We start from the raw sequence: 25,888 nt of genomic DNA on the forward strand, positions 1-25,888 counted from the left end.
TTATTAAGCAATAATGTGACAGCTGCATTTTCATTTGAATGTCTGAAAGTGCATGCTGGGTGAAAACTGAGCCCGACATCATGCTTTTCACACAGGAGGAGAAGGCAAAGAGAGTATAAGGATGTCAATCCACCATGCTAACTAAAATGAGGCAGAATGCTGTTATTGGAAAGGTTAGAATAGCTTTTTCTTGCATCACACATTTTTAGGGGTTAAATATGGCCAGACGAGTATAGTAGGCACCTTATTTGATGTAATTAGTATGTAAATTATGTGATTTCATTAGTGATAAATGCCATTTTGACTTTTTTTATTCACATGTAAACATTGATAAGAAAACATACACACAAAGTCAATCATAACGTGTGACTGATGCATGAAATTGAAAACATTATTGTTTTTTTTGTACAAGTTCACGTTAAGGAAGCATGTCTGAACATTTGTGACCCAATTTGAACGCTTTTTAATAGTGAATGAAAGCCTAAAATAAATCTGTTCATTACATAAAGGCCCACCATGAACAGGGCTTAGCTTAAGCCAGGACTATGCCGTCTTAGTTAAATTAGGGCATTTAAGCAGCTTTTATAAAAATGGCACTGCACATTATTGGTGTCCGTGAGGCTAATCATTGGCGCTGACATATTTTAAGATTTGTCACTGCAAGTTATCTCAGTTAAGACAGCTCAAACATGCAATTTAGTCTAGTAATAGCCTTAAGCGTTGCCTGTGAAAGTGGGGGAAAAGGCGATCATGCCTCTTTAAAAGACTTGAATTAAACTACTAGATTCATATGGATTAGTATTTTGATCTCTTTATGAACACTGTCAGATTTTTAGGTCAATAGACTTAGAGAAAGGACAGACATTATTCACAATCTTCATTTTTAGGTTGTAAAGATATATATTTTATGTCTGAACTTATTTATGTATTTTTTTTTCATATATTTCCTAAGTGATGTTTTAAGAGCCCCTATTATGGGTTTTTGAAAATGAGCTTCCATGCAGTGTGTAACACAACTCTAAGTAAATGTAAACATTCAGCTGAGGTTTAAATCTGAATGCGCACAGTGTTTAAACCTAATAATTCTTTAACAAAATAGTCGACTCAGAGTCGAATAAATGAATCATGTTGGGTTCGGCTTGTAATCACGTATGTGTTATAGATCAGTGCTTGTACTCTATATCTCAGGTGTAAAACCCCGTTCAAAACCACGCTGAAAATCGAGTGCTTCCTCCTTTACCGATTAAAACCAATTTTCAAAACAGTTCAACTTTTGCCATGGCGTGGATTAATACTGAATGTGTGTTGTTGTTGTTGTTACTTGGAGATAAGTTTAAGAGTAGAGTAATATGCTGGTGTTTAACTGCACTGCTTTATTGCATTTCTGCATTGGGCTCTCACATACTCTGTGCCACTTCATAGCCATGCTGGTGCTGATGCCAGTCAACCAATCACAACAGACTGGGTCATCGGACCAATCGACATATGGGAGTCGTTGGGATAATTGGAAAATAAATGCATAGAATAAAACAACGAAGGTGTTTTTTGACCTTGCATGCAAATCAGCCTGTTGTTGGAAACCAAAAAATGACCTTTTATAATGCAAAATTGGGGCTCTTTAAAAGAGCAGGGAAACGTTCACCGTATTTCTTTTTTTTTTCTTGGAGAAAGCCTTATTTGTTTTAGTTTGGCTGTAATTAAAGCAGTTTTTAAAACAATTCTTAAGGTCAATATTATTAGCCAAATGATATGAAATTCATTATTATTTTTCGATTGGGTACAGAACAAACCAATGACTGCCCAATGACTTGCCTAGTTAACCTAATTATCCCTAGTTAAGCATTTAACTTGCTCTTTAAGCGAAATACTAGTATTAAAAATGATTATTTACTGTCATCAAGGCCAAAACAAAAAGTTAGTTATTAGAAATGAGTTTAAAATGTGTTAATTGTTTGACCTCGACTTTGACCTTATTTGTATTTTTTTGGATTGGTCATGCCATTCACAGAAGGGGAAACGCTGGCAGGGACTGGTAGAACTCAAAACTTGCGTGAAATAAGAAAAATAGAAAGACAGAAAAGGAGGAAAAGGGGATTGTTTATAGAGTTGAGAAAGAACAGACCAGAAACCTAGATACTTAAAGGAAAGGACAGAGTCAAAATGCAGTCAATGGAAAGGGGGAAAATCTGAACTGGAATCATAGTCGGCCACTCTTGTCATGCCTATACTCTGAACCTGCCCCCTGTGGACGTCCTTACACTGTCATCAGAAGCTGCCTTATCTATTTTCACCTCAGGCAGTAGTCGGCCAGGTCCAGGCCCGATCAGAGACACCACGCCATTGCAGTCCACCGTGCTGTTTCGCTTGCAGCCTGGGTGTGGAGCCAGCGGGTTAATTCGAGAGGAGCCCTGACTGTAGCCGCTGTAGCTGCTGCGTCTGTACGGGACGAAGAGAGAGCCGCGGCGGTCCTCGCTCTCCTCCACCGTGCTGTGCTCATCGTCTGCAAACTCATTCTCTGAGCCCTTGAAGCTGAATATACTGCTGCGGCGTGACATGAAGGGTGAGCCAGGGATGCTCAACAGCGACTAGGGGGAGAAAAAAAGACCACACTCATGAGAATGAGGAATTTTAGTGCTACATATAAACAGACATTTGAGTTGAAATGATTCCTTCCAAAATATTGCTCTGATTGTCTTGTATTGACAGAGACGTGGGGAACAATAACTGCTGACCAGAGTCATTGCATGAATAATTGAACAGCTTCTGGTATTCGGAAAGCCACGCTTCACTATTCTTTCAGAGCAATTATTCTTTTTTTTGTTAAGATATAACAACTTTAATAACTTTCCATGAAAAGATTTAACATCAGCTAATATTAACAATCGATACTATTAGCTTAATAAAAACTAATTAAACTCATTGACTATATGACCCTATGGACATATTGTAACTGCCCTGATACTATACAGGATATTTCGAGGCAGGGTACACTTATTTATAAATATTTATTTCATAAATCTCGTTTCATAATTTCATAATCTCATTTCATAAATAAGGGTAATTTATGGTGCCTTAATTAGAAAGCAATTAAAATAACAATAAAATAATACAATGCAAAACAATAATAATTGTACTAACATGCAAAAAAAAATCTGTACAAAATAAGTAAGAGTGAAAATGAGTACACATAAAATACCGTGCATGTAAAAAAAACTCTGATAAAACACACACAGACACACACACACACACACACACTACGGCAAATTTCGTTTATTCAATTCACCTGTACCGCATGTCTTTGGACAGTGAACCCACATGAACACTCAAACCAGCGACCTTCTTGATGTGAGGAGACAGTGCTAACCACTGAGTCACCATGTCGCCTATAATAATAATAATAATTATAATTAATTATATTTAGTAATAATAAATCATGATCCTTCTGTTGAAGTCAGTTTGACACATTCTTACCATTAGTTTGCTATGAGCGAATGGTGCGCAAAAAGAAAGTCACCCTCCATACTCAATATTCTGTTTCAGTTGGAAGTGCATCAACATAAACATCCAAAGCTTGCACTTTGTCACTTCCATCTAAATGGATGAAAATTTTTTCTCGTTATCTCATACTTCAGCTTCTCATCAAATCTAAACCAATCAAATGCTTTCTAGTATCTGACATGCTCCACCCCCTTCAAGACGCTTCTCATTTGATGTGCTTTAGCTTGACCACTCTCAATGGCAGACCTGTGATGAAATAAAACACTATTAGGTGTTTTTTAAAAGGGAGGAGCAACTCTGTGTCCCATCTTTGTCAGACATCCGATAATTATCATATTTGTACGATAATTTCGACCTCTGTACGATATATGATCAATCATGAAAAAAAACCTATAATGTACAATAATTTCACAATTTTATGGCATTTATAATGAATTTCACTGTAATCTTAGGGCTGCTATACTTATTGATCTAGCTGCATCTTTTGTCTACTGTCTGTGAGAGAATGCGGCATTAGCCACGTTACCCATCTCATCTTAGGTTATATTTTCTCAGCCAATCAATGTGGAGAATGGCTCTCTCAAGAGTCAACTTACCTACTGCACGCGGCCGTGCTTAAGTCAGTAGTTTTCAGGCTGAGTTCATTCGTTTAAGCAATACAATTTTCATAATTAGTGCTGAAAAGGAAGGTGAGAAGGACAGGGGAGTTTGCCCATGATGTTCTCGTTTTTCCCCATTTATATCCATCATGAGAACGTGTTTTTCCAAAGTTAATCTCATCAAAACAAAGCCATGAAATTGTTTCATTATAGATTCTCTGAATGGGCTCGTGCACACCTCAGAGTGTGTTAAAAATTCGGGAGGGTGCATTGCTTTCAAGCCAACCAGCACTATGTTGCAGTCCATGACAGCGTCCAATTTATACCACAAAATGAATTCCTTAACATCTGGCAACACTGAAATTGCAAGTGAAATTTGGGAACAAAGTCTTGAACTGGTTCACAGATGTTCCATTAACGCAATCAGTTTAAAGTGCTTCATAGGCTTTATTATTCCAAGTGTAAATTAAATAAAATATTTCCAGACGTGTCCCCAGTGTGTGACAAATTCTATCTCATTCCTATGCTATGTGTCCCAAATTAGAGTTTCTGGAACAAAATATTTAGTTTTTTCTGTTACATTAGACATTCCAATTGAACCAGATCCTGTATTAATATTTGAAGTTTCCGAAGAATTTTTGAGACTTTTTTGAGACGAGTACAACAACAGTTTGTTTGATATGGGTTGAGTTCTGCCAAAAAATGTATCCTTTTGTTTTGGAAGAAACTCTTAAATTATGGCTGACAGAGTTAACAGGTACACCACATCTGGAAAAAATCTGATATACTCTAATAGACAAGGTTTTGTTATTTGAAAAAAATTGGTCCCCTTTTATTTCCTTTTTACAAACTTGTGATTGATATGTTTACTATGCCTTTAGTACCTATGTTTACTGTTGGATAGCAGTGGTAGGTAGTTGGTGGGGGAATGCATGTTGATTTTTTTTGTTCGCTGTTTTTTTTTTTTTTTTTTTTTTAATGTCTAATTGTTTAAATGTAAGTTTTATGTTTATGTTTTAAAAAAGTGTATTTTCAAGTGAATGTCTAAAAAAATTCCTAATAACACAATATGGAAACCAAACATCTGGCAACATGCTGGTACGCGATGAGTGACTGGAAGGTGTTTAAACCTTCCCACTAAGGTACGCCTTTTTTTTTTTGTATTCTGGTAATTTGCACGTTGTGTCAAAATGCTATTTGTCTAGATAATAGCTGTATACTCTCCGTTTGATGTATGATAATTTTCCTCCAAATACAATAATTTTGAGATTCTGGTACGATACTTTGCAGTGTTTCCCCTACCATTGTATTAGGGGGGGCGTCCCGCCCTCCCAACGGCTTTCGCCGCCCCCCTTGAAGTCAAGTTAATGTTATTTTCTATATAGCGCCAGATCACAACTTCCTTTATTAAACAAGCTAAATAGCCGTATGTACTATCTTATTTACACAACAGCATGTCATTTCTGTCTCTACATGGTCGCATGTTGGCAAATTTCTGCTCTCTGAATCGCGCATGGTGGAGTTCACATAGACACTCTCTGCTGGATGGGAATGAGAGTGTTTGGAGACGAGCAACATATTTGAATGGTATTACATGTATTTAGGCCTTTTTACATATAACAACTGAAAGTTCTGTGTTTTTTTTTTTTACAGTATTGCAAGTTCACTAAAAGCTGGCTTAAATTATTAGAGAGATAAAACTTAATTCCTTTCCTTTTAGTAAAGAACTATTAGACTTATAGGTGTGCATTTTTAACTTCTTATGCATCAAATATGCGCTCCAAACTTGTTCTTGATTGAACTCTTCTTTCATTTCTTCTGATGTTGAACTCTTCGTTCATCATTTGCGATGTTTCCAAATTGCATTGTTCAGCCACCATGTCCTTATCCCCCCCCCCCCCCCACCTCCAAACATAGAATAAAAATGCACATTTCAAAAAAAGCATTTCTCAGGACCTTTAGGAAACCCATTATGTTTCTTCTATGGTAGCACTGCAAAGCATTTGGAACCTTCATTTTTAAGAATACTTTTCATTGGATATATAAGAATAATTTTCATTGGATATACTATGTCCAATGAAAAGTATATAATATAAAGTACATAATATCTACTGTACATGTTCACTCAAACGTCCTTTTCAAACTCTTTACTAAAAGGTTCTTTAGGGAAATAAAAATGCTTCTTCTATGTAATCACTGCAAAACCTACTTTATTTTTAATAGCCCAATAGCTCATACTATAAATCCACTGCACATATACCAAAGCGAAGCAGTTATCTTAACTGCAGAACACTGGCTTCTGGCTAAAACTCACATCCCATCTGAAATTCACAGATGATCCAAGATGCTAGTTGAGACTACTAATATTGCAGAGTTCTAACTGTGCTGCTAAAATGCACTGATAATGCAGAATGCTAGTTGCTAGCGCAGGCGTTTTCTCTGCGGCGCGGCTGAGAGCCTTCTCCCTAATGGAGCGGTTGACCACTGCAGACTACAAACAGCAGAAAGAGGCCCAAATGCGCTCTCAGCAGGGACTATTTTTCTCAGATCGCTCGCTGAGGAGAAGTGGGTTGATCTGGTAAAGGCTTGAGACCGCAGTGCTGCAACGGAAAAGTCCTTTGGAGATTGCTTAGTGTTATTTAAATATCCAGAACAATCTCTTATGCGGTAGCTTTCCATAGGGGGGAACAAAACACTACACTGGGTCACAATGTAACAACTAATATCAGGAAACCAGCTTCCAATTAAAGGCAGTGTAATTGCCTAATAAGGTGCTTTTTTGTCCATTATTATTACGAGCAGGCTGATCTGAGCAGGATTTGCAGGGTGCGGCCCAGGAGTATAACTTCCTGCCTAAGCACACTATATTACAGCTCTCATCAGATGAAAGATTTATAGCAGGCGGTTAAATAATTCACAGGCCCAGTGAAAGTATGGCATTCTCGTGCCATACCCCACATCTCTGCGCAACAACATACACAGATTCATCTAAAACAGGTGGCTAAATCAGACGAAGGTGACGATGTTAACCGATGAGAGAGATCAAATGAACAGATTCGATGAGTTATTTAAACGGAGCTTTTAGACATAAAGAAATGCGTACAATCATAAATCCATAAGCTGCAGCCCAAAGCAAGACAATGAGCGAGATGGGAAGAATTACAGCGCTAGATAGATGGCCACTTCCTCTTCTTCTGATCTTTGAGTGTAAGACTCAAGCACTTTGTCTAATCACCTTGGTGATGTGGACGATGACTCAGCGGAAAGTGCTAGAGACTGCACAGAGCAGAGAACGGGAGTATCAAGGGCTGGGCTGTGTGTGCGAATGGGCAGTACATGAGCAAATACCAGAGGTTAGTAAAGAGGCTTGCGATGTAACACATTGCAAAAGAGGCAAGTCAGTATTATCAGAGAGCATATTTGTAAAGATAATCATTAATGCTAGTAATGAAATACTGCCTGTCAAATAAACAAGCAAGAGACAACATGCTACTGCTACTTTAGGGTTTATGATTAGGATTGTACGGGGCATTTCATTGGATAAAACATGCATAGGCATCAGTGTGGAAGATGACTTATCAAATTTTTTAATGTTCCCAGAAGTGCATAACAAGTCTATGAATAGATAGGTGGTGTTTAAAGGACAATTTATGACGGCCATTTAGATTTATGTCAGCCATTTAGTCACAACTTTCAACAATGAGGTTTTTTAATTCGTTCATTTTTTTAAATGCTCCTGTTGTGAGACAAGAATTGTACATGTAATAAATTAATATAAGGTCATAAAATGCTGGAAACACTTTTCAATGTATTTATTTTAAAATAATATATACTGTATACACTCACCGGCCACTTTATTAGGTACACTTGTCCAACTGCTTGTTAATGCTAATTTCTAATCAGCCAATCACATGGCAGCAACTCAATGCATTTAGGCATGTAGACATGGTCAAGACGATCTGCTGCAGTTCAAACCAAGCATCAGAATGGGGAAGAAAAGTGATTTTTTTAACGTGGCTTGGTTGTTGGTGCAAGACAGGCTGGTCTGAGTATTTCAGAAACTGCTGATCTACTGGGATTTTCTCTAGGGTTTACAGAGTATGTTCCGAAAAAGAGAAAATATCCAGTGAGCAGGAGTTCTGTAAGTGTTCATTATTGATGCCAGAGGTCAGAGGAGAATGGTCAGACTGGTTCGAGCTGATAGAAAGACAACAGGAACTCAAATAACCACTCATTACAACTGAGGTATGCAGAAGAGCATCTCTGAACGCACAACTTGTCGAACCTTGAAGCCGTCCTGCCTTGTATCTACGGTTCAGGCTGATGGTGGTGATGTAATAGTGTGGGGGATATTTTCTTGGCACACTTTGGGTCCATTAGTACCATGTCAACACCACAGCCTACCTGAGTATTGTTGCTGACCATCCCTTTATGACCACAGTGTACCCATCCTCTGATAGTTACTTCCAGCAGGATAACGCATCATGTCATTGTGCAAATCATCTCAGACTGGTTTCTTGAACATTACAATGAGTTCACTGTACTCAAATGGCCTCCACAGTCACCAGAACTCAATTCAATAGAGCATCTTTGGGATGTGGTGGAATGGGAGATTCGCATCATGCATGTGCAGCTGACAAATCTGCAGCAACTGTGTGACGCTATCATGTCAATATGGACCAAAATCTCTGAGGAATATTTTAGTACCTTGTGAATTTATGCCATGAAGGATTAAGGCAGTTCTGAAGGTAAAAGGCGGTCCAACCCGGTACTAGTACGGTATACCTAATAAAGTGGCCGTTTAGTGTATACTCCTTAAAGCTGAATGCTAATAATTAACATTTAAATGTACATTGAATGTGAAAATGTTAAACTTTAGTTTTCTATATTTTTCAATGATACTGCACAGTGTGACAAATTATTTGTAAAAATATATGATGATTCCAAATACCATAAACTAATGTAAGGAAATAAAAGCTTTAGGCATAATTATTACAATTAATAAAAATAGTTTTAGAGTATAGTTCCTACCAAAGACAGGACATGCCAACTACCCAAATATCTGCTAAATGTTGAAGTAAAAGCCTCAAAGCCCTCGAACAGAATAAAATGAACAAGTTTCCTGTACAGTATATATTCATTTAATCACAGATGACAGTTTACTCCAGAATGACAACAAAAATGACTAGTTTGTCAAAATAACGAAAGAAAATAAACCTATGAACAAATATTTTGCACATCAGTGTACTTCTTAAAGTCTGAATGAACTTAATAATGATGACTTCCTCTTCATGAAATTCACTGTACATGTACATTTTCTTCCCTGGCCAGAGAGATCATACACATCCCTTAACATGACCTCAGGCGGATGATGCTTTTTATGTTTTAACTCACCTGATTCATGATGGAGGCCTTCCGCCCAAGCCTGTTGTCTCTAAAACGGAAGCGGCTCCTCTTGCTGCCATCATCAGATTCTGACTTTACTACTTTCTCACTGTCTCCTTTCTCCTCCTGCTCTTTCCTCCACTTCTTCTTTCTGTTCCTGCGCTCCTTGGCACTCTTGGAGCTCAGTTTGGACACCTCAGAGGAGCTGCGGGACAGATGGCCTCCGCCATCGTCCTCCACTGCATCCTCAGAGACTGTACCTGCTGAAGTAGCCATGGCATTGGCCTAGCAATGGACAGGATTGAGAATTAATTTAAGAAAACAGGGACACAGGGAATACATCATAAAACTGGATGATTGCATTCGTGTACCTGTGCCTCCTCCTGTTGTTTCTTCAGCTGCTCCAGCATGGCTTTAAACTCTGCCTCCTTCTGTTCGGCCTCCTCAATGGTGGCCTGGTTCTGTTCTTCATAAGCCATGGCCACCACAGCCAGGATCAGATTCACCAGGTAGAATGATCCCACAAAGATCACCAGAACGAAAAAGATCATGTATGTTTTTCCCGCAGCACGTAGAGTCTAAGAGAAAGAAGGACATGGCTTTTGTAATTGTTTGAAACACGTTAGCACAAATATCTTACAACTTACTTAATGCATGCAATATCAGGGGTGTATCCAAGTGGTGGACTGAGTAATCCAATTCAGAGGGCTGATACAGTACCAATTTGGTTTAAAGGGGTCCTATTATTCCAAATTTACCCAATTGTTCTGCTCAAAATACCTCAGGCCCATTTTGGGTTGAAGTAAAAACACAGAGTTTGTGGGCTTGTGTACTTACATTCTTGAAAAAAGTTCAAATCCAGAGAAATAGGAGATTTTAACTAGTGACATGGATCAAGTCCTGTGTTGTCATGCTAATGACGTCGGACACACTTGATTTCCAGTTTGCTTGTTTGATAAAAACCCCAACTTTTATAGGATTTACTATATTGTGTGTTTTATTAGCCTTATAAACATGTAAAATGTATTTAATATGATACATTATCTTTACGTGATCAAGACTGAAAGAACAAGAAGCAGTCAACTGGGACATCATAAAAGCTCTGCTGCATCGTAATTCCTCTCTCATCAGCAATTGCTTCATTGGTCTAATTCTGTTCATACTAGCATGCTAATAAGTTTTAAATACTTTAGCTCATCCCTGAACATGATTTCTGCAGGAGTCCAGTAGGATGTAATGAAGACGACAGCTCCCTTGACTCCACACTCAGTCACAAAAAGTGACACAAAAAGAAGAAAATCCACTAGTACAACATAAACTTGGAATATATGCAACAGTGTTAAACAGAAGAAGCATATATATATATATATATAAAGCAAGAGTTAGAGGAATGAATACGAACCAGCTGGTACAGATTCTCCCAGAAGTCTTGTGTCATCAGTCGGAAGAGAGCAAGAAAAGCCCAACCGAAGGAGTCAAAGCTTGTGTAGCCATAGTTTGGGTTGCGTCCAGCCTTCATGCAAGTATAGCCCTCCGGACACCGCCTACAAATACACACACAAATACACTCAAATAAACGCACCAATACTCCACACTGTACAAAGCGATTAGTTACTTTACTTAATAAAGTCTGTAAACCCACTGACTTAACTTTTAGGATAATGCAGATTATTTGTTTACTTATTATTTACAAGACAAGTTTACTCTTTTTTTTTTTTAAGCAAATTCAACTAATGGCTTTTTACAATGCTGTGATTTTTTTTAACGCAACATATCTTGACATTGAAAGGTCACTGCAAAGTGCTTCATGTGTAAATGTAATTTACAGACTTGAAATAATGAAATACATTTAGTATTTAGATTTAGTAGTGGAAATGTTGAATAACTGTAGGTGTATGTTTTCACTGCTCACCCTGAATCTGAGCTATTTCCACATAGCAGTGCATCCAACATGCCTGGCAGGAAGTAGAAGTTCGCTGAAACGAGAAGGGAGACTAGTAAAAACCTGAAAACTATGTCTGAAATCGCCTCTCGAAATAGTCATTTTAGTTTTTATTATTATTTTAACTGCTTTCAACAAAAACAAAATACAGCAAGTAGATTTAACAATAAACATGAAAAAATTAAACAAAAGCACAAACTGAGATTAAATGTATATGTATTAATTATGTGAGGTGTTAGTGTGTCATTGGTCATTGACACTAACAGTGTTATGGTCATTGAATGTAAATCTCTAAATTGTGTATGAGTTTTGAATTTGGAAAGAAGTTAAAGAGAGGAGGAAAAGAAATTATAATAAATAAATTAGTGTAAAGAGAAAAAACATTTATAACGACAGAAAACAAGGTTGTGTGTGGAAGAGTTTGTGGGTTTGAGTGCAATTAAAATATATTAAGATGTTGACGAAGTGGATTCCAGATACTGGTAAAGATGGACATACAGTTTGGTAAATAAGTATTCAATCCATATATAAAAAGAAAACAAATCTAACTAGTTTGCAAATGAAGTTATGTGTAATAACATAAATAACACAGGGAAAAAGTATTAAACACATGAAGAAAGGGAGGTGTGGAAAGGCAGTGAAAGTCTAGACAGAAGCTGAAATCTCTCAGTAGTTATTCAGCAACCAGCACCTGCATTTCATCAGTGTAAATTAATAGCAGCTGCTTCAGTCTAACATCTACATTATCAGGATGATGAAGATGAAACCAGAATGGACATTTCACCAAGACAATGATCCAAAACACAGTCAAGAACCTCTCAAATGCTTTCAAAGAAAGAAAATCAAGCTGTAGAATGGCCCAGCCAATCACCTGACTTGAATATAAAAAAAGAATCCAATATAAAATACAAGATAAAGATCAGATTGGACAGACGAGACCCACAGAACCATCAAGAGTTTTACACTCTGTTGAAGTCTGTAAGAAAAACACACCTGAGCAATGCATATGACTTCATTCTCCATATGAGCAGCAGTTCAGTACTTTTTCCTGGTGCCATTTCATGGTTATTACACAAAACAATTTTTTTTATTTTTATGTTTGTATTGTTTGGATTTTTGCCTAAATCTGGTTTCAACAGCTCCTTTAGAATATTTTTCCTAGAAAAAACATGACATGTTCAATACTTTCCCCCACTGTATTTAATAGCTAAGAAAAAAAAAAGAAAAAGTTTTGTCTGTTTGACTAAGTTTAGGCTTTTTGGTTGATGGCAGCTTAAAGATGACTCTCATGAGTAGAATGAATTCACATGCATTGCTCAGGTGTGATTTTTTTGTGACTTCAACAGAGTGTAAAACTCTTGATGGTTTTGTGGGTCTCTTCTATCAAATCTGATTTTGTATTATCTATTGCATTTAAGTCAGGTGATTGGCTAGGCCATTCTACAGCTTGATTTTCTTTCTCTGAAAGAATTTGACAGTTAATTTTTATGTGTGAATGTAATATTTTCAATAAGGAGATGGTGGTTAAGATTATCCAATTTTTGGAGTTTATTAAAATAGTTTTCTTGGCAATAGTGAGGTAAGTCATTTTAGATTTGAATGCATTTTATAATTATTTCTCCCACACAAAAAGTGATTTAAATGTATTTAAAAGACTGTCACAGTCACCAGCGATCTAGTCCATGGAGATCGCTGGAGAACTACAAATCTGCCAGCAAAAGAACTACATATCCAGTCATGCACCACTCACACACCTGGCCTAGATCCCCATGATTGCAAACAAACACAGCTGAAGCTGTTCAGGACTAATTACACAGACTATGTATACACTTCTCAAACGCACACGTGGCTGAGTCTTGTTATACTGAACTGTGAACATTACTATGCCTTTTCTTGCAATAAAGCAGCTGTTTGATGCCAAAGTAGTCAAAGCTTTTTCAACTTACTATCATTCATGATGTATTCGTTAAAGTCGAAACCCCTGCTGCCGTTGGCCAGGTAGGATTCAGTTGAATTGAATGGCCAGATGACACACTTTTGCCGAAGATTACCCATAAACAGCTGTAGACCGATTAGGGCGAACACACTCAGACAAAACACAGTCAGAATCATCACATCCGACAGCTTCTTCACTGACTGGATCAGAGCTCCCACAATGGTTTTCAGCCCTGTGGGTGGAATAGGAGACAAACACATCGGGGAATATACAGTCTGCAGGGAATGTTTTTAACCTGACACACACACACACACAGTCATTTAAAGAGGGATATAAGAGCACACTCACACCACACGCAGAATATTATTTGTTTGTTATATATTCTACACTTATACATTGTACATTATATACTCTTACTGGAAAAACGTCATGTCCTCTAATAAAAATATACCCTCAATACAATACTACAATAAATTATTATTTTATTCTGTTCTATTTTTAACAGATGTTTTGATATAGATTATTACAATAATTCACTTGTCAAACATTCAAAGGTTTGGGAACAATAAGATTTTTTTTTTCGAAAGTTGTCTCTAAGGCCACGTTTACCCTGTCAGGTCTTGATGCCCAATTCCGATTTTTTGCCTATATCTGATTTGTTTGCCTGTCCATTTACACGTTCTTGTAATTGTGACTCATATCTGATTCATGTTGTTACACTTGCCATAAAATTTATGACATCTAGCAGGTTCTAGCATCTGCGCCACACTAGCCACGATGGAAGAAAGTGTCTTGCTTTTAGCTCGGCGAAATATGCGAAGTTTGCCCAACTTTAAAATTATTTTTGACGTCGAGGCGGAGAAGGTGGGAAAGGGCCGTCATCACTGCTTGCGACTATGGATTATATATGGTGTCCTCCACCATTCAGAGGAATTTGTGGGTACGAGAGAGATCTCAGGTCTGGTGGGAGCAAATTGTGGCAGGCTTTAATGAGGAGCAGTGGGTCCGAAATTTTAGGATAAGCACACACACGCTTTTCTATCTATGTCATTAAACCGCGGAGAAGTACCACATTGTCACAAGTTTAATGACATCCAAACGGAATGCTTCAATAAATTCGATCTTCCTGTTTACATGATAGTCGCATTGTCACATATCCGATTCATATCTGATTTATTTCCACATATGAAGGAGGCCTGAAACCAATCTCTGAATATTTTTATATGTGTTTTTTTTGTTTACATGGTCATAGAACAAATCTGATCTGTGTCACATATAAGCAAAAAAATCGGAATTGGGTCACATTTAACTGCCAGTGTAAATGGGGACAAATACACATCACATATTCAAAAGTAACACTGAAATAATATTACAAATTAATAACAATATTATTACAAATTAATAAAAATTTTGCAGTTTAATATTTATATTAAAGTGTAAAACATTCCTTGGACATCAAAGCGCAATTTTGAGCATCAAAATGGGTTTAGTGGACTTTCAGCATCCACTTTAATAAGCTGAAGAACATTTTTTATCATTAATATTTTTATGGAGACGGACTAATTTTCCATTATAAATATAAAAATGTAAAAGACTTATTTTAAAAACAAAGGTATATGTCACATTTGACCAATTTAATCCATCAAAAAAATTATTACGATCAAAAAAAATATCTTAATGCCCCAACACTTTTGAATGGTAAAGTATATATATATATATATATATATATATATATATATATATATATATATATATATATATATATATATATAGGGAAAAACAAGAGCTCCAGTATAAGAAGATACCCAAGCAATAACAAATTTACATATTTGGTTACCTTAAAAATTTTTCACACATACATGTACATAAACACATCATAAAAATAATCATGTATTTACTCACATAAAACCATGATATACATTAAACAAGCAGCTTAAAGAGTCTCCCCTGTCCTCGGAGCAACTGTACACAAACTGTCTCAATCATAGAGATTTAAAGCACGATGTTAACCATCTGGATTTATATATTTTACATCAATTTAGAATTTGACTATAATTATTATTATAATACAACTGCTACCAGTTCATTATGTAAACTGAAAAATCATGCTTCAAAAGGAAAGGTTACAAATAATAAATAACATGTACATCACTATAGAATTCCAATACTGGTCTAGGTTTTCGCTACAGTATAAGTTATTATACTTTTTTAATGAGGCTCATCTTTACTTTTACAGTACTTGTATTATCAGTGCTCTTATCTAAGAAAGTGCTGAATTATATATAGGATACCTATATTAGGTTAAGTTTAAGGGTAGGTTTATGGCTAGTACCTAGAGTTATCAACCAGTTTATGTAATGACTAAATGATAAAGATAAATACATATTACTTGTGTGAAGCATGTACTAAATAAGTATAGCACTTCATTTTACAGTTATATGACTTAAAAACACTGCTGAAGGGCATTATATTAACTAATAGATATTTATAAGTGCATCATATAATTCTAGATACACGTTCCAATCCAAAAAAGTCGCCACCTGGATTTAACTAAACAAATAGCTAAGAGCCTCCCATTTGATAATTATTACATGGATGATTGTTTCAAGTTATTTAACCCTAACTAATGCTGAGAGTAGCTTCTCATTTCTAAAACATCATGTTGGAAGACACTGTGGTTGTGGAAAAGATGTTCATCTGTTTCAAAAGGGTCAAATTATTGGTACACATCAAACAAAGTAAATAGGAGATTGCTAAAAGTACTAAAACTGGGCTAAGAGCTGTCCACCTCATTATTAAAATCTTGAATGATATAGTGGGGAACCATCATTTTTGAGGAAGAATTGTGGTCGGAAAAAAATCTTAAATGATCGAGATCAACAATCACTTAGGATGCTTTCACACTTGGTTCAACTGCCTGGACCGTACCCAAGTTCAATTGTCCCGCTTTTGCCACCTTCTCGGTTGGTTTGTGTTCGCACTTTCCTTTTTCCTTCTGAACTCCGTTACACTTGCATCATCGAGCTGCTATTGTGTGTATGGCTGTTGCTAAATGATGAATACAAAAGTGAAGTGCCAAAATGGAAAGTCGTCCATACATCAGGGTCGTTCTGCTTTTATTGAATCTTTTAGTTTTGGACATACAGAAAGCGACTCGCGTCTGTCTGCCGCAAAAATATTATAAACGTTTAGAACATAACGTGGTGTTTGCAGAAGCTATTTTTGGAGGAGACAAGCAGACATTATCACTGTGCTTGCCCTGACTCAGTCCCGCTTGTCACCAAAGAACAATACGTGATACTAACACACACACATACACGAATAAACATTATAAAAACGATAGAGTGTTTTACAGTTGGTGGTTCACTTCCGTTATTTGGAACAATTGCATTCATACCAGAAGTGAACCGGACTAGAGTTCGCGTGAACAGGTACGATTCATTGGTGCGCACCCGAGTTCAGAAGACACGTTAACACTGGCTAAACGTACCATAGTCTGACGTCACGAACTGGGTGCAGACCAAAAGTGCTAGTGGGAAAGCACCCTTAAACATCTGGTGAAATTGAATCATAAAAATACAACAGTAGAGCTCACAGCTATGTTTCATAGTGAAAGTAAAAGCAGGTGTGAAGGGAACACAAGGGATTGGGACTACACAGCTGTGTAGGCTTAAGAAAACCAATTATCAGTAGGACTCTAGTCAAGTCCACTTTTCTTGTGTCTGAGACAAGACCAAGAGTCCAAAGAGGTTAAAGTCAGAGACCAGCGAAAAGCATCTCGAGCTGGAGTCCGGACTCAAGTACTATAATTCAATTTGCTAGGGAGCATAAATATTGGACTCTGGGGCAATGGAAGAAAGTCATGTTGTCTGATGAGTCCAGATTTGCCCTGTTCCAGAGTGATGGGCGCATAGGAAGGGGTAAGAAGACAGGTGGATGAAGTGATGCACCAATCATACCAGCCTGGGACAGTGCTGTTATCTGGGGATGCTCCAGTTGGTCAGGTCTAGGTTCAGCAATGTTATGTGCCCTAAGAATGAGGTCAGCTGACAACCTGAATATACTGAATGACCGGGTTATTCCATCAATGAATTTTTTTCTTCCCAGATGGTATGAGCATATTCCAAGATGACAATTCCAGGATTCATGGGGCTTAAATTGTATAAGAGTGGCTCAAGGAAAATGAGACATCATTTTTAGACATAGATTGGCCACTACAGAGTCCAGACCTTCACCCTATTGAGAATCTTTGGGATGTGCTGGAGAATACTTTGTGAATCAATCTGACTCTCCCATTATAAATACAAGGTCTTGGCCAAAAAGTAACGCAACTCTCAAGTGGATATTAAAATGATGCCAGAACGAACGCATGCCATAATCAAAGCTTGTGGTTTATCTAAGTATTAGTTGGAGTGTGTGACTTCTTTTTGAATGGACAGTGTATATTTCAAATAAGAGACTATCACAATGATACATATTATCTGCAGTACTGTTACTAGTAAATTATTTTGCAGATATTTTTTTCTGATCTAAAATGTCGACATACTGTAGAGCAATATTCATTTGGTCTCTCTTTGCAGTGGTTGGTTCTTTGTACAAGATATCGTGAAAGTTAAGTAAAGGTAAGTGTGGTATTAGTCCCGCTTTTTCTCCATTGTGATTTGATGGCTGATTTAAAAGTGACACGCGTGAGGGCTGTAAAAAGCTCAACATTTACTGTAAATCTGCATGTCCAGTAGAAAATGCTAGTGGTTTTGTAGAGTATTAACTATTTACAGACAAACATTGGACAATTAATTCTGAACTGCTGATTTCTTTTATACAATTTTTAATAGTCTTCTAGTTGGTAACAAACTCTTTATAAGCCATTAGTTAAATTAGCTGCTGACGCACATAAATAATCACCACAGGCCGGACATGCTTGAATCTAAACATGAGCCTTATCTTAGAACTTTAGCATTCTATTCAAGTTCAATGTACATAGAAAAGGAACACTCTTTATTTTCTCTTTATTATAGTCTAAGCCATTAAAATGAACTGAATACTAAGAAGATGCCCAAAAAGTGCACCTTTACAGTTTTTTCATAAGCCCTTTGCTAAGGACAGGTTATGTAGGGACCTTGGAGAGACACGAAGAGCACTCTTTAAGCGATAAACACACATACAATATTTAACACATATCAGCAAAATGGACACTGCTTGAAGAGAGCGGCGCCATACACAGACAGTATGCAGAGAGCCAACACAGAGAGAGGAAGAAGAGAGGACAGGCAAGGGGAGGAAGGGCATGCAGGTCATTTAAACGCCAAGGCTGAAGGCAGCAACATCATCATCATCATCTTTGCTTCATCACAATGGTGTCAATGTCTGTTCAACCAATCGGTCGCTTCCAGAGAATGCATAACCCGTATTCTTTGCTCAGCTAATCTCTTAGCTGAGAGAAACCAGGTGAATAAGTGAGTCATTCTCTAATCTAAATGCTACAAGAAGCAATCCTAAATGTGAGTGTTTCAAATAAGTGACTGTGTACATGAAAACTTGCTCAGTTAACTTTACTAATCCTGATCTTTGGATTTAGCTGTAACAATATGTGCATATTCTCATGTCTCAGTTTTACTTTCCACTCCGAGTTCTTCAAAATAAGAATAGGGAGGGAGCTACAAAAGAGTAATTGTCCCAAAAAAAGAAAAACAATGCTAAAATATATAAATTTACATGTGTGTAAGGGATGCGGAATTTCGAGGAAAGCCATTTGATAAAAAAAAAAATACAAAAAACAGAATAAAAGAAGGACAAACTGAAAAAGCAGGTGTCTTCGAAAGCATCATGCAGCAGAAATGTGTCAAACTAGGCTTGGCAGTCTCAGTGAGTGTGCTACCCACAAACCTTTGCTCCATGATGCAACACATCAGGTTCTTTTAACGCTGATGAGATGTTTATCAGAAGACAGTCTATGTCAGCTTTTTTTTCATGAAATGAACATATGTAGCTATGTCTCTAAGATGCCTTAAGGTTGAGTTTTAAGATGTCTGCTTAGAATACTATAACTAAAACTCAACATGACAAATAAAAGACATCTGTGCTGCATTTAGTTTGTTTTAAATCTAGAACTTATAGCAGCACTCCTTTTTTTACACATACTTAAATTATATATTTTAACTGAACATTACGGATAAATCCAACCACTCAATAAATTGCTAAATTAAACATTTTATTCAGCAGTTTGTCCATATTTTCCCTCTTTTTAGAGTATAAGAATACTGTTCTGTTTACAGATGTACTGGTATCAAAGTGCTACACTCTTCAAAAATAAAGGTTACAAAAGAGGGTTTTTGCAGTGATGCCATAGAAGAACAATTTTGAGTTTCCCAAAGAACCTTTCAGTGTTTTATTAACATACTATGAAGAACTTAATTTCACTTTTTTATAATGCAGTAGAAAGGTTCCATGGGTGTTGAAGGTTCTTCATGGGACCACAGATGCCAGTAAAGAACCTTTATTTTTTGGAGTTGATTATATACAGTTTATAAACTGTATACTACCACCAAATGCAATCTACCAATTGGAAAGCACAATTAAAACCAGTTTAATGGTGTCTGAAACATGAAAGAAGGTTTTCAAACTGGTTTACTAACAGTCCATCTGATCTGGTCAGCCATCTTGGACCAGAAACAAACTAGCTTGACCAACTTTAACCAACTTCAACCTTGATCAAGATGTTATGGCAGTTTTAGTCAGGCTCCCACCAGTCCACCTACTGTAATAATACAGTTATATGTTCCAAAACACAAGTTTAGTTAAAATAAACTGTCATATTTACTAACCCTCATGTTGTTCCAAACCTATATGATTTTTGTACATCTTCAGAAAACAACTTAATATTTTTAATCAAGTCTTCTAATAGGAGATATGGTCAGTTTACAGGATGAACAGATTTCATTTCGAATTTAGAGTTTTATTCCTATTTAAACATTGATTAGTGAATAATTGCCGATGATACATGGGACAACTTTTTTAGGCGATGTTACCAGGCAATTTTGCAAAGCGCTATGGCTTGGCTACTTCTCTTCTAAAAATGGGTAAAATATTGTATTTGTAACCAATTGCCCTAATTAGTTACCCCCATGTCTCACCTGGTTGCCCATTTATGGCATTATTTCCGAAAGTTGCCCAGCAACACTGCTCAAAACGTTGCCTTGTTTATCATCAGCAATAGACCCTTTTCACATTTCCAGGTTTCTCAATAGTGGAAGTCTTCATAGTTGTGAAAGTTTAGAGCGCAATGTATGGGAGAGTACAACAAATTTTTTTTATTATTTAAATCTTATTTACTTAAATAGTAAAAGAAAAACTCCACGATAGTGTTATCAAGACTTTCATAAAAAGGAAAAACATAGTGTGAGACTGATGACGGCAGCCAGAGGAGAGAATATCATCAAATTAACTCATGTTCCATAGACGCTGCATTAGAAATGCCTCGCACAAGCGGTTATTCGCTTTATGTAATTTGATGCAAAGATGATATAATACTTACATAAACACATATAAATGTTTATACTTTAAGAAAAAATCTAAATATTAAAAACTTTCAAGGAGTTAAGATGCTGATGAGCGTTAAATGCGTCAGAACAGGCTTGTGAAAAGGGTCCATACAGAAGTTCATCCATACCTGCAAGAGAACAAACCTCATTGGTTCCCACAGCTTCTGTGGCCAGATCTGGATTATGTAAATATAGTTTGATGATCAATGAAAAAAAGCCTATAATTAAATTTGTTATTGAGCAATCATGTCTCTAAAGATGGCTTGGATTAAACTGCTCAATTAACCTAGAACTCCAAATTTTTGACTAAATAAACGTTTATTGTAGGAACAGAAACCTCTCTTTTTTATCTTCTGGTGTTCCCTTGGCTCAAAAAAAAAAATTGTTTTGCTGCTTGTTCAAACTACTTATTGAAAATGAGTTGAAACAACACGATTCTTATTTTTTTGAGAGGAGAAACTTAATTTTATTATGTTCAATCCACTGAAATTTATAAAAAAAACAATTAAGTTGACAATTAACTTAACAATTTGTGTTGGGACAATGTGAAGGAAGTGCGTGGAACCCAGCATTTTTTAAAGATGTTTTTGAAACGACATGAGGGTGAGTAAATAATGATAAAATTCTCATTCTGGAGAGAACTAACACAATATAATATGGATTTTCCAGTAGGGCTAGATGCATATTTCATGGCTTTCCACCATTTTTTTCCATCACGACAGCCGACGTTTACAAAATAATGCATTTTGTGGTACAATTAAAACCTCAGATTATTGAATGGGAATGCAATTTTTCTGGCATCAGTGATTTGACTGCAGACTGCAAAGCCTATCAAAAATGTATCACTACCATTTTTGATCGTTTGGGTATTAAAAGAAACAAAACAACTGAAAGTATTGGTCCTGCAGCATCCTCTCGGTAAAAAGTACAGCAAGTCAAGTACAAAAGAAAACAAACTAAGAGAAAAAATAGCAACAGTCGTAGTAATACTGGTAATAATAAAAGAGTTTGCGTCGGCGTGGTAAGCAGCTCAGCCTTCGTGTTTAAACGCGTTCTCACCTGGTATGACAGAAATAGTTTTGAGAGCTCGTAGAACCCTGAAGGTTCTCAGGGCTGACACATTCCCCAGGTCCACAAACTCTGTTACATATCTGCAACAAGGGAGGATCACACACAGAACAAACACCGTGACACAACACACACACACACACACGCACTACACCACAACACGTACGACACAGCACTACCACCAGCACCACCACTGAACTGGGAGGAAGACATCACGCAAAGCCTGTCTAACAGGAGAAGAGAGAGAGAAACGAACGGAGGAGGAAGGAAGAGACAGGAGCGTGAAGAGAGAGACAGCGAGCGGCGCCCTCTGTTGGCCCTGATGGATGCTGGACTTACCTGGAATCACAGCAACAGTTTTCAAAGCCCTCAGCACCCTGAATGTGCGCAGAGCTGACACATTGCCTAGGTTTACAAACTCTGTAATATACCTGCAGAATGGATCGCAACATAGTTACCAGAGAGAGAGAGAGAGAGAGAGAGAGAGAGAGAGAGAGAGAGAGATAGGAGAGAGTGACAGGGTGGAGAGGAGAAGAGATGCAATGAAGAAAGAAGATGATTCAGAACATCAACTGAGTAAATATATATCACAAAATGATTTTACAGGTTCCCTTTTCATTTCAGAATTACTGTAATTACAAGTTTCAGACCAACATTACAATATTTTGATTGCAAGACAATCTCACTTGATTGTATAATTCATAATTTAAACTTTTATAAACTTTTGCTTAATATTTCTGTGGACACCATGATACAGAACCATCTGAGAATTTGGGGAAGATTTTTTAGATATACACTACTGGTCAAACGTTTGGGGTCAGTTTTTTTTTAATGTTTTTTCTTTAAATTAAAATTTTTCTGTTCATCAAGGCATCATTTATTAAATGTAAGAAAATTGTTAAATATTAATAAAATTTGAACTGCTTTCTTATTGTATATAGTTTCAAATTAAATTATTAGTCCAGTCATTATTGCTTTTATTACTATTGCCATTAATAATAATAAAAATAAAATAATAATAATTAAATAATAATAATAATAATAATAATAAAAAATAATAATAATAATTAATATTAGAGTGATTTCTGAAGGACGATGTAACTGAAGAGTGGACGAAAGAAGCTGAAAACTCGTCTTTGAAATCACTGGAATAAAAGATTCAAATAAATTATAAACTACTTTAATAGTGCAATAACATTTCACAATTTGTTTAGTATTTTTGATTAAATAAATGCAGCCTGGCGGCTCATTGCTGTGGCGACCCCGGATTAATAAAGGGACTAAGCTGAAAAGAAAATGAATGAATGAATGAATAAATAAATGCAGCCTTGGTGAGCAGGATAAGCTTATTTTAAAACATTTTAAAATCCTACTGACCTAAAACTTTTTTTTATTAAATTTATCTAAATAAATGTATCATGTTGCAATAAAATTCAATTAAAAATACATTAAAAATGTTTTCCGCAAACATATTAAAGGTTTTTTATCCAAAATTAAAATGTACCCACTATTTAATCATCCTAAAGTGATTATAAATATTTATGTTTCTTCTCTTTAAAGTTAAAACTATAACCACCCATAATAGAAAAAACAAATACTATGGATGTCAATGATTTTCATCTTTCTTCAAAATGAAATTTTTTGTGTGTTCGACAGAAGAAATAAGCTCAAACTTGTGAGTAAATGATGACAAAATGTTCATTTTCAGTGAAATATTCCTTTAAGCACCAATAGCTTTTTCAACATATTCAAAACTATGAACTTAATATTTTTGTGGTGTCCAAAAATCTGGGTAAGTCTTTTAAAATAAAACAATTAAAACAAATTATACCTCTATTCAAGGACGAGTAAAGACATAATTGTTTGATAAATGCTGTTAACTGCAGTTCAAAAAAAATTAAGCAGCAATCCATGTAAACATTCACTACGTTTACATGGACATCAGTAATCAAATGATTTGCCTTCATCTGAATTAGGCACGCCGTATGGAAAAAAAAACCCTCCTTATTCCACGATGCAGGTGTCTGTGGTCCTTTACTGACTCGGTAGATGCAGAGAATAGTGTCAAACAGCTGTGTGTATAGACTTTCCTGTCACAAAATGCTGCAAAAATCTACACGACAGTAATAGTTTGATTAGGGTGTTTACATGTCTGTACTGCACTTCAATAATATGACTAAATTAGATTTGTTTAGTTTGATCATAATCAGATTAAATTAATCAAAAATCACTGTTTACATAGTCGACTCTTAATCAGAGTATTGTCTTAATCCTATTAAGATTGAATTATTGGTGTCCATGTAAATGTATTCAATGATAACAGTTAGATTAATTTTAACAATCCAGAACCAATGATAACTGACCACCAAATCAGCATGTTAGATTGATTGATTTCAGATTTAGTGATCGTCTGGAGTAACAGAAGCCCCAAATTCAGCTTTGCTATCACAGAAATAAATGATATTTGATTTAATTGCAATAATATATTTCAAATATTATTTGACTGCATTTCTGATCATATAAAGGCATTGTAAGCCTAAGAGACTTATTTCTAAAATGTTAATTTCAATTAGTCCATCTAAAGGTGCAGTAATGCAGGGACTTAATTGTTTCAATGCTACGCACATCATTATAAACCTTATGAACCACACATACCTTACAAACCAATTATTTCTAAAGACAAGGACGTGAGTGGCTCCAATTACAATCTTTAGAGCTGCTATCTCATAATTACAGTAATTTCAACACAATTTGATCCCAGCGTAAGGACTTAACTCTTGTGGCATTCATTCCCACGTAATGCCTTACCCTATAGACTTAATGGCAATATATACACAGGTATATCCTATGTTTTTATAGACACGGAAGTTGAAATTATTTTCAGCATATTACAAACACCATCTGACATATTCGGAACCTGAAACATTTCTTTACCATCAGAGTAAAATCAATCAGGTATTAACATTATTTATTGAAATTATTGACAAAAAAAGATACTCACAACATTTCTTTTATACTAGAAAACACACTCTTTTCACCCTTTCTCAATTTAACATGAGTATGTTTTTAAACTTAAATGTTGTCTTATATAAGAAGAACATGGCCACCCTCCAAAGAAATGGATGAATGCAGACAGGGAGAGAAAGATGGTCAGATGAATCAAAGCTCAGAAATAAAGAAAGCTATGATAGACATGTATGAAGTATGAGCACAGACATTGACATCTCTGAGCACTGAACTCCCATCCGCCACTGATCTTCAACGCCTACATACACACTCTTTTGTGCAAGCATCAACATCAGGCCTCAAAAGCAATCCTATGACCTAAACAGAGGTCATTGTGTTATTTAATTATTGAATTTCAAGGATTTCAGCCTGGTATTAATATGCACTTTCAAGGATATGGTCAGTGGCTTATGATCTAGCAACAGTGGTGTGAGGTAACGAACTACAAATACTCAAATTACTATAGTTTTTCTCAGGAATTGTACTATAGTAAGTAGTTTTAAAATGTGTACATTTACCTCAGTATATTTTTAGTTCTATCGATACTTATACTGCACATTTTCCTGAATAAATTTTTTCTTATCTGCACTGTAAAAATGTTTGTTTATATAAAAAATAAAAGTAGAAATAGAAGAAATAGAAATAGAAAAATTGTTTACCGTATGTTTACAGTTGTGAACTGCATTATGGGATGTTGATCACTGACTGCTCTGTTGACTTTTAATGTTGAAAATTCAACTCTACAGCTTTTATTGACATTCTAGTAATCCATTTAGAAATAGTAGATCAAGAAAAATTTCAGTAAAATAACAGAAAATGTGATGTCAGTTTATGGTTTTCGTACTTTAATATACAACACCAAACCAGACAATATATTACCTTAAACTATTAAAAATGTTAATAAAAGTTAAAA

At 36.0% G+C, this 25,888-nt stretch overlaps 1 protein-coding gene across 1 annotated transcript in view; it reads right to left on the reverse strand.

The window, feature by feature from the left end:
* Positions 1-25,888, reverse strand: part of scn8ab (sodium channel, voltage gated, type VIII, alpha subunit b) — a 101,456-nt gene that overhangs the window by 38,562 nt on the left and 37,006 nt on the right. The window contains exons 6-12 of the mRNA XM_056460204.1: positions 21,961-22,052; positions 13,371-13,592; positions 11,395-11,458; positions 10,885-11,026; positions 9,854-10,060; positions 9,492-9,767; positions 2,259-2,585 (exon numbers count right to left, since the gene is read on the reverse strand). Coding sequence (XP_056316179.1) covers positions 2,259-2,585; positions 9,492-9,767; positions 9,854-10,060; positions 10,885-11,026; positions 11,395-11,458; positions 13,371-13,592; positions 21,961-22,052 — 1,330 coding nt within the window. The remainder of the gene's footprint in view (positions 1-2,258; positions 2,586-9,491; positions 9,768-9,853; positions 10,061-10,884; positions 11,027-11,394; positions 11,459-13,370; positions 13,593-21,960; positions 22,053-25,888) is intronic.

Source organism: Danio aesculapii, chromosome 6 (genome assembly GCF_903798145.1).
Source record: "Danio aesculapii chromosome 6, fDanAes4.1, whole genome shotgun sequence".
NCBI lineage: Eukaryota > Metazoa > Chordata > Actinopteri > Cypriniformes > Danionidae > Danio > Danio aesculapii.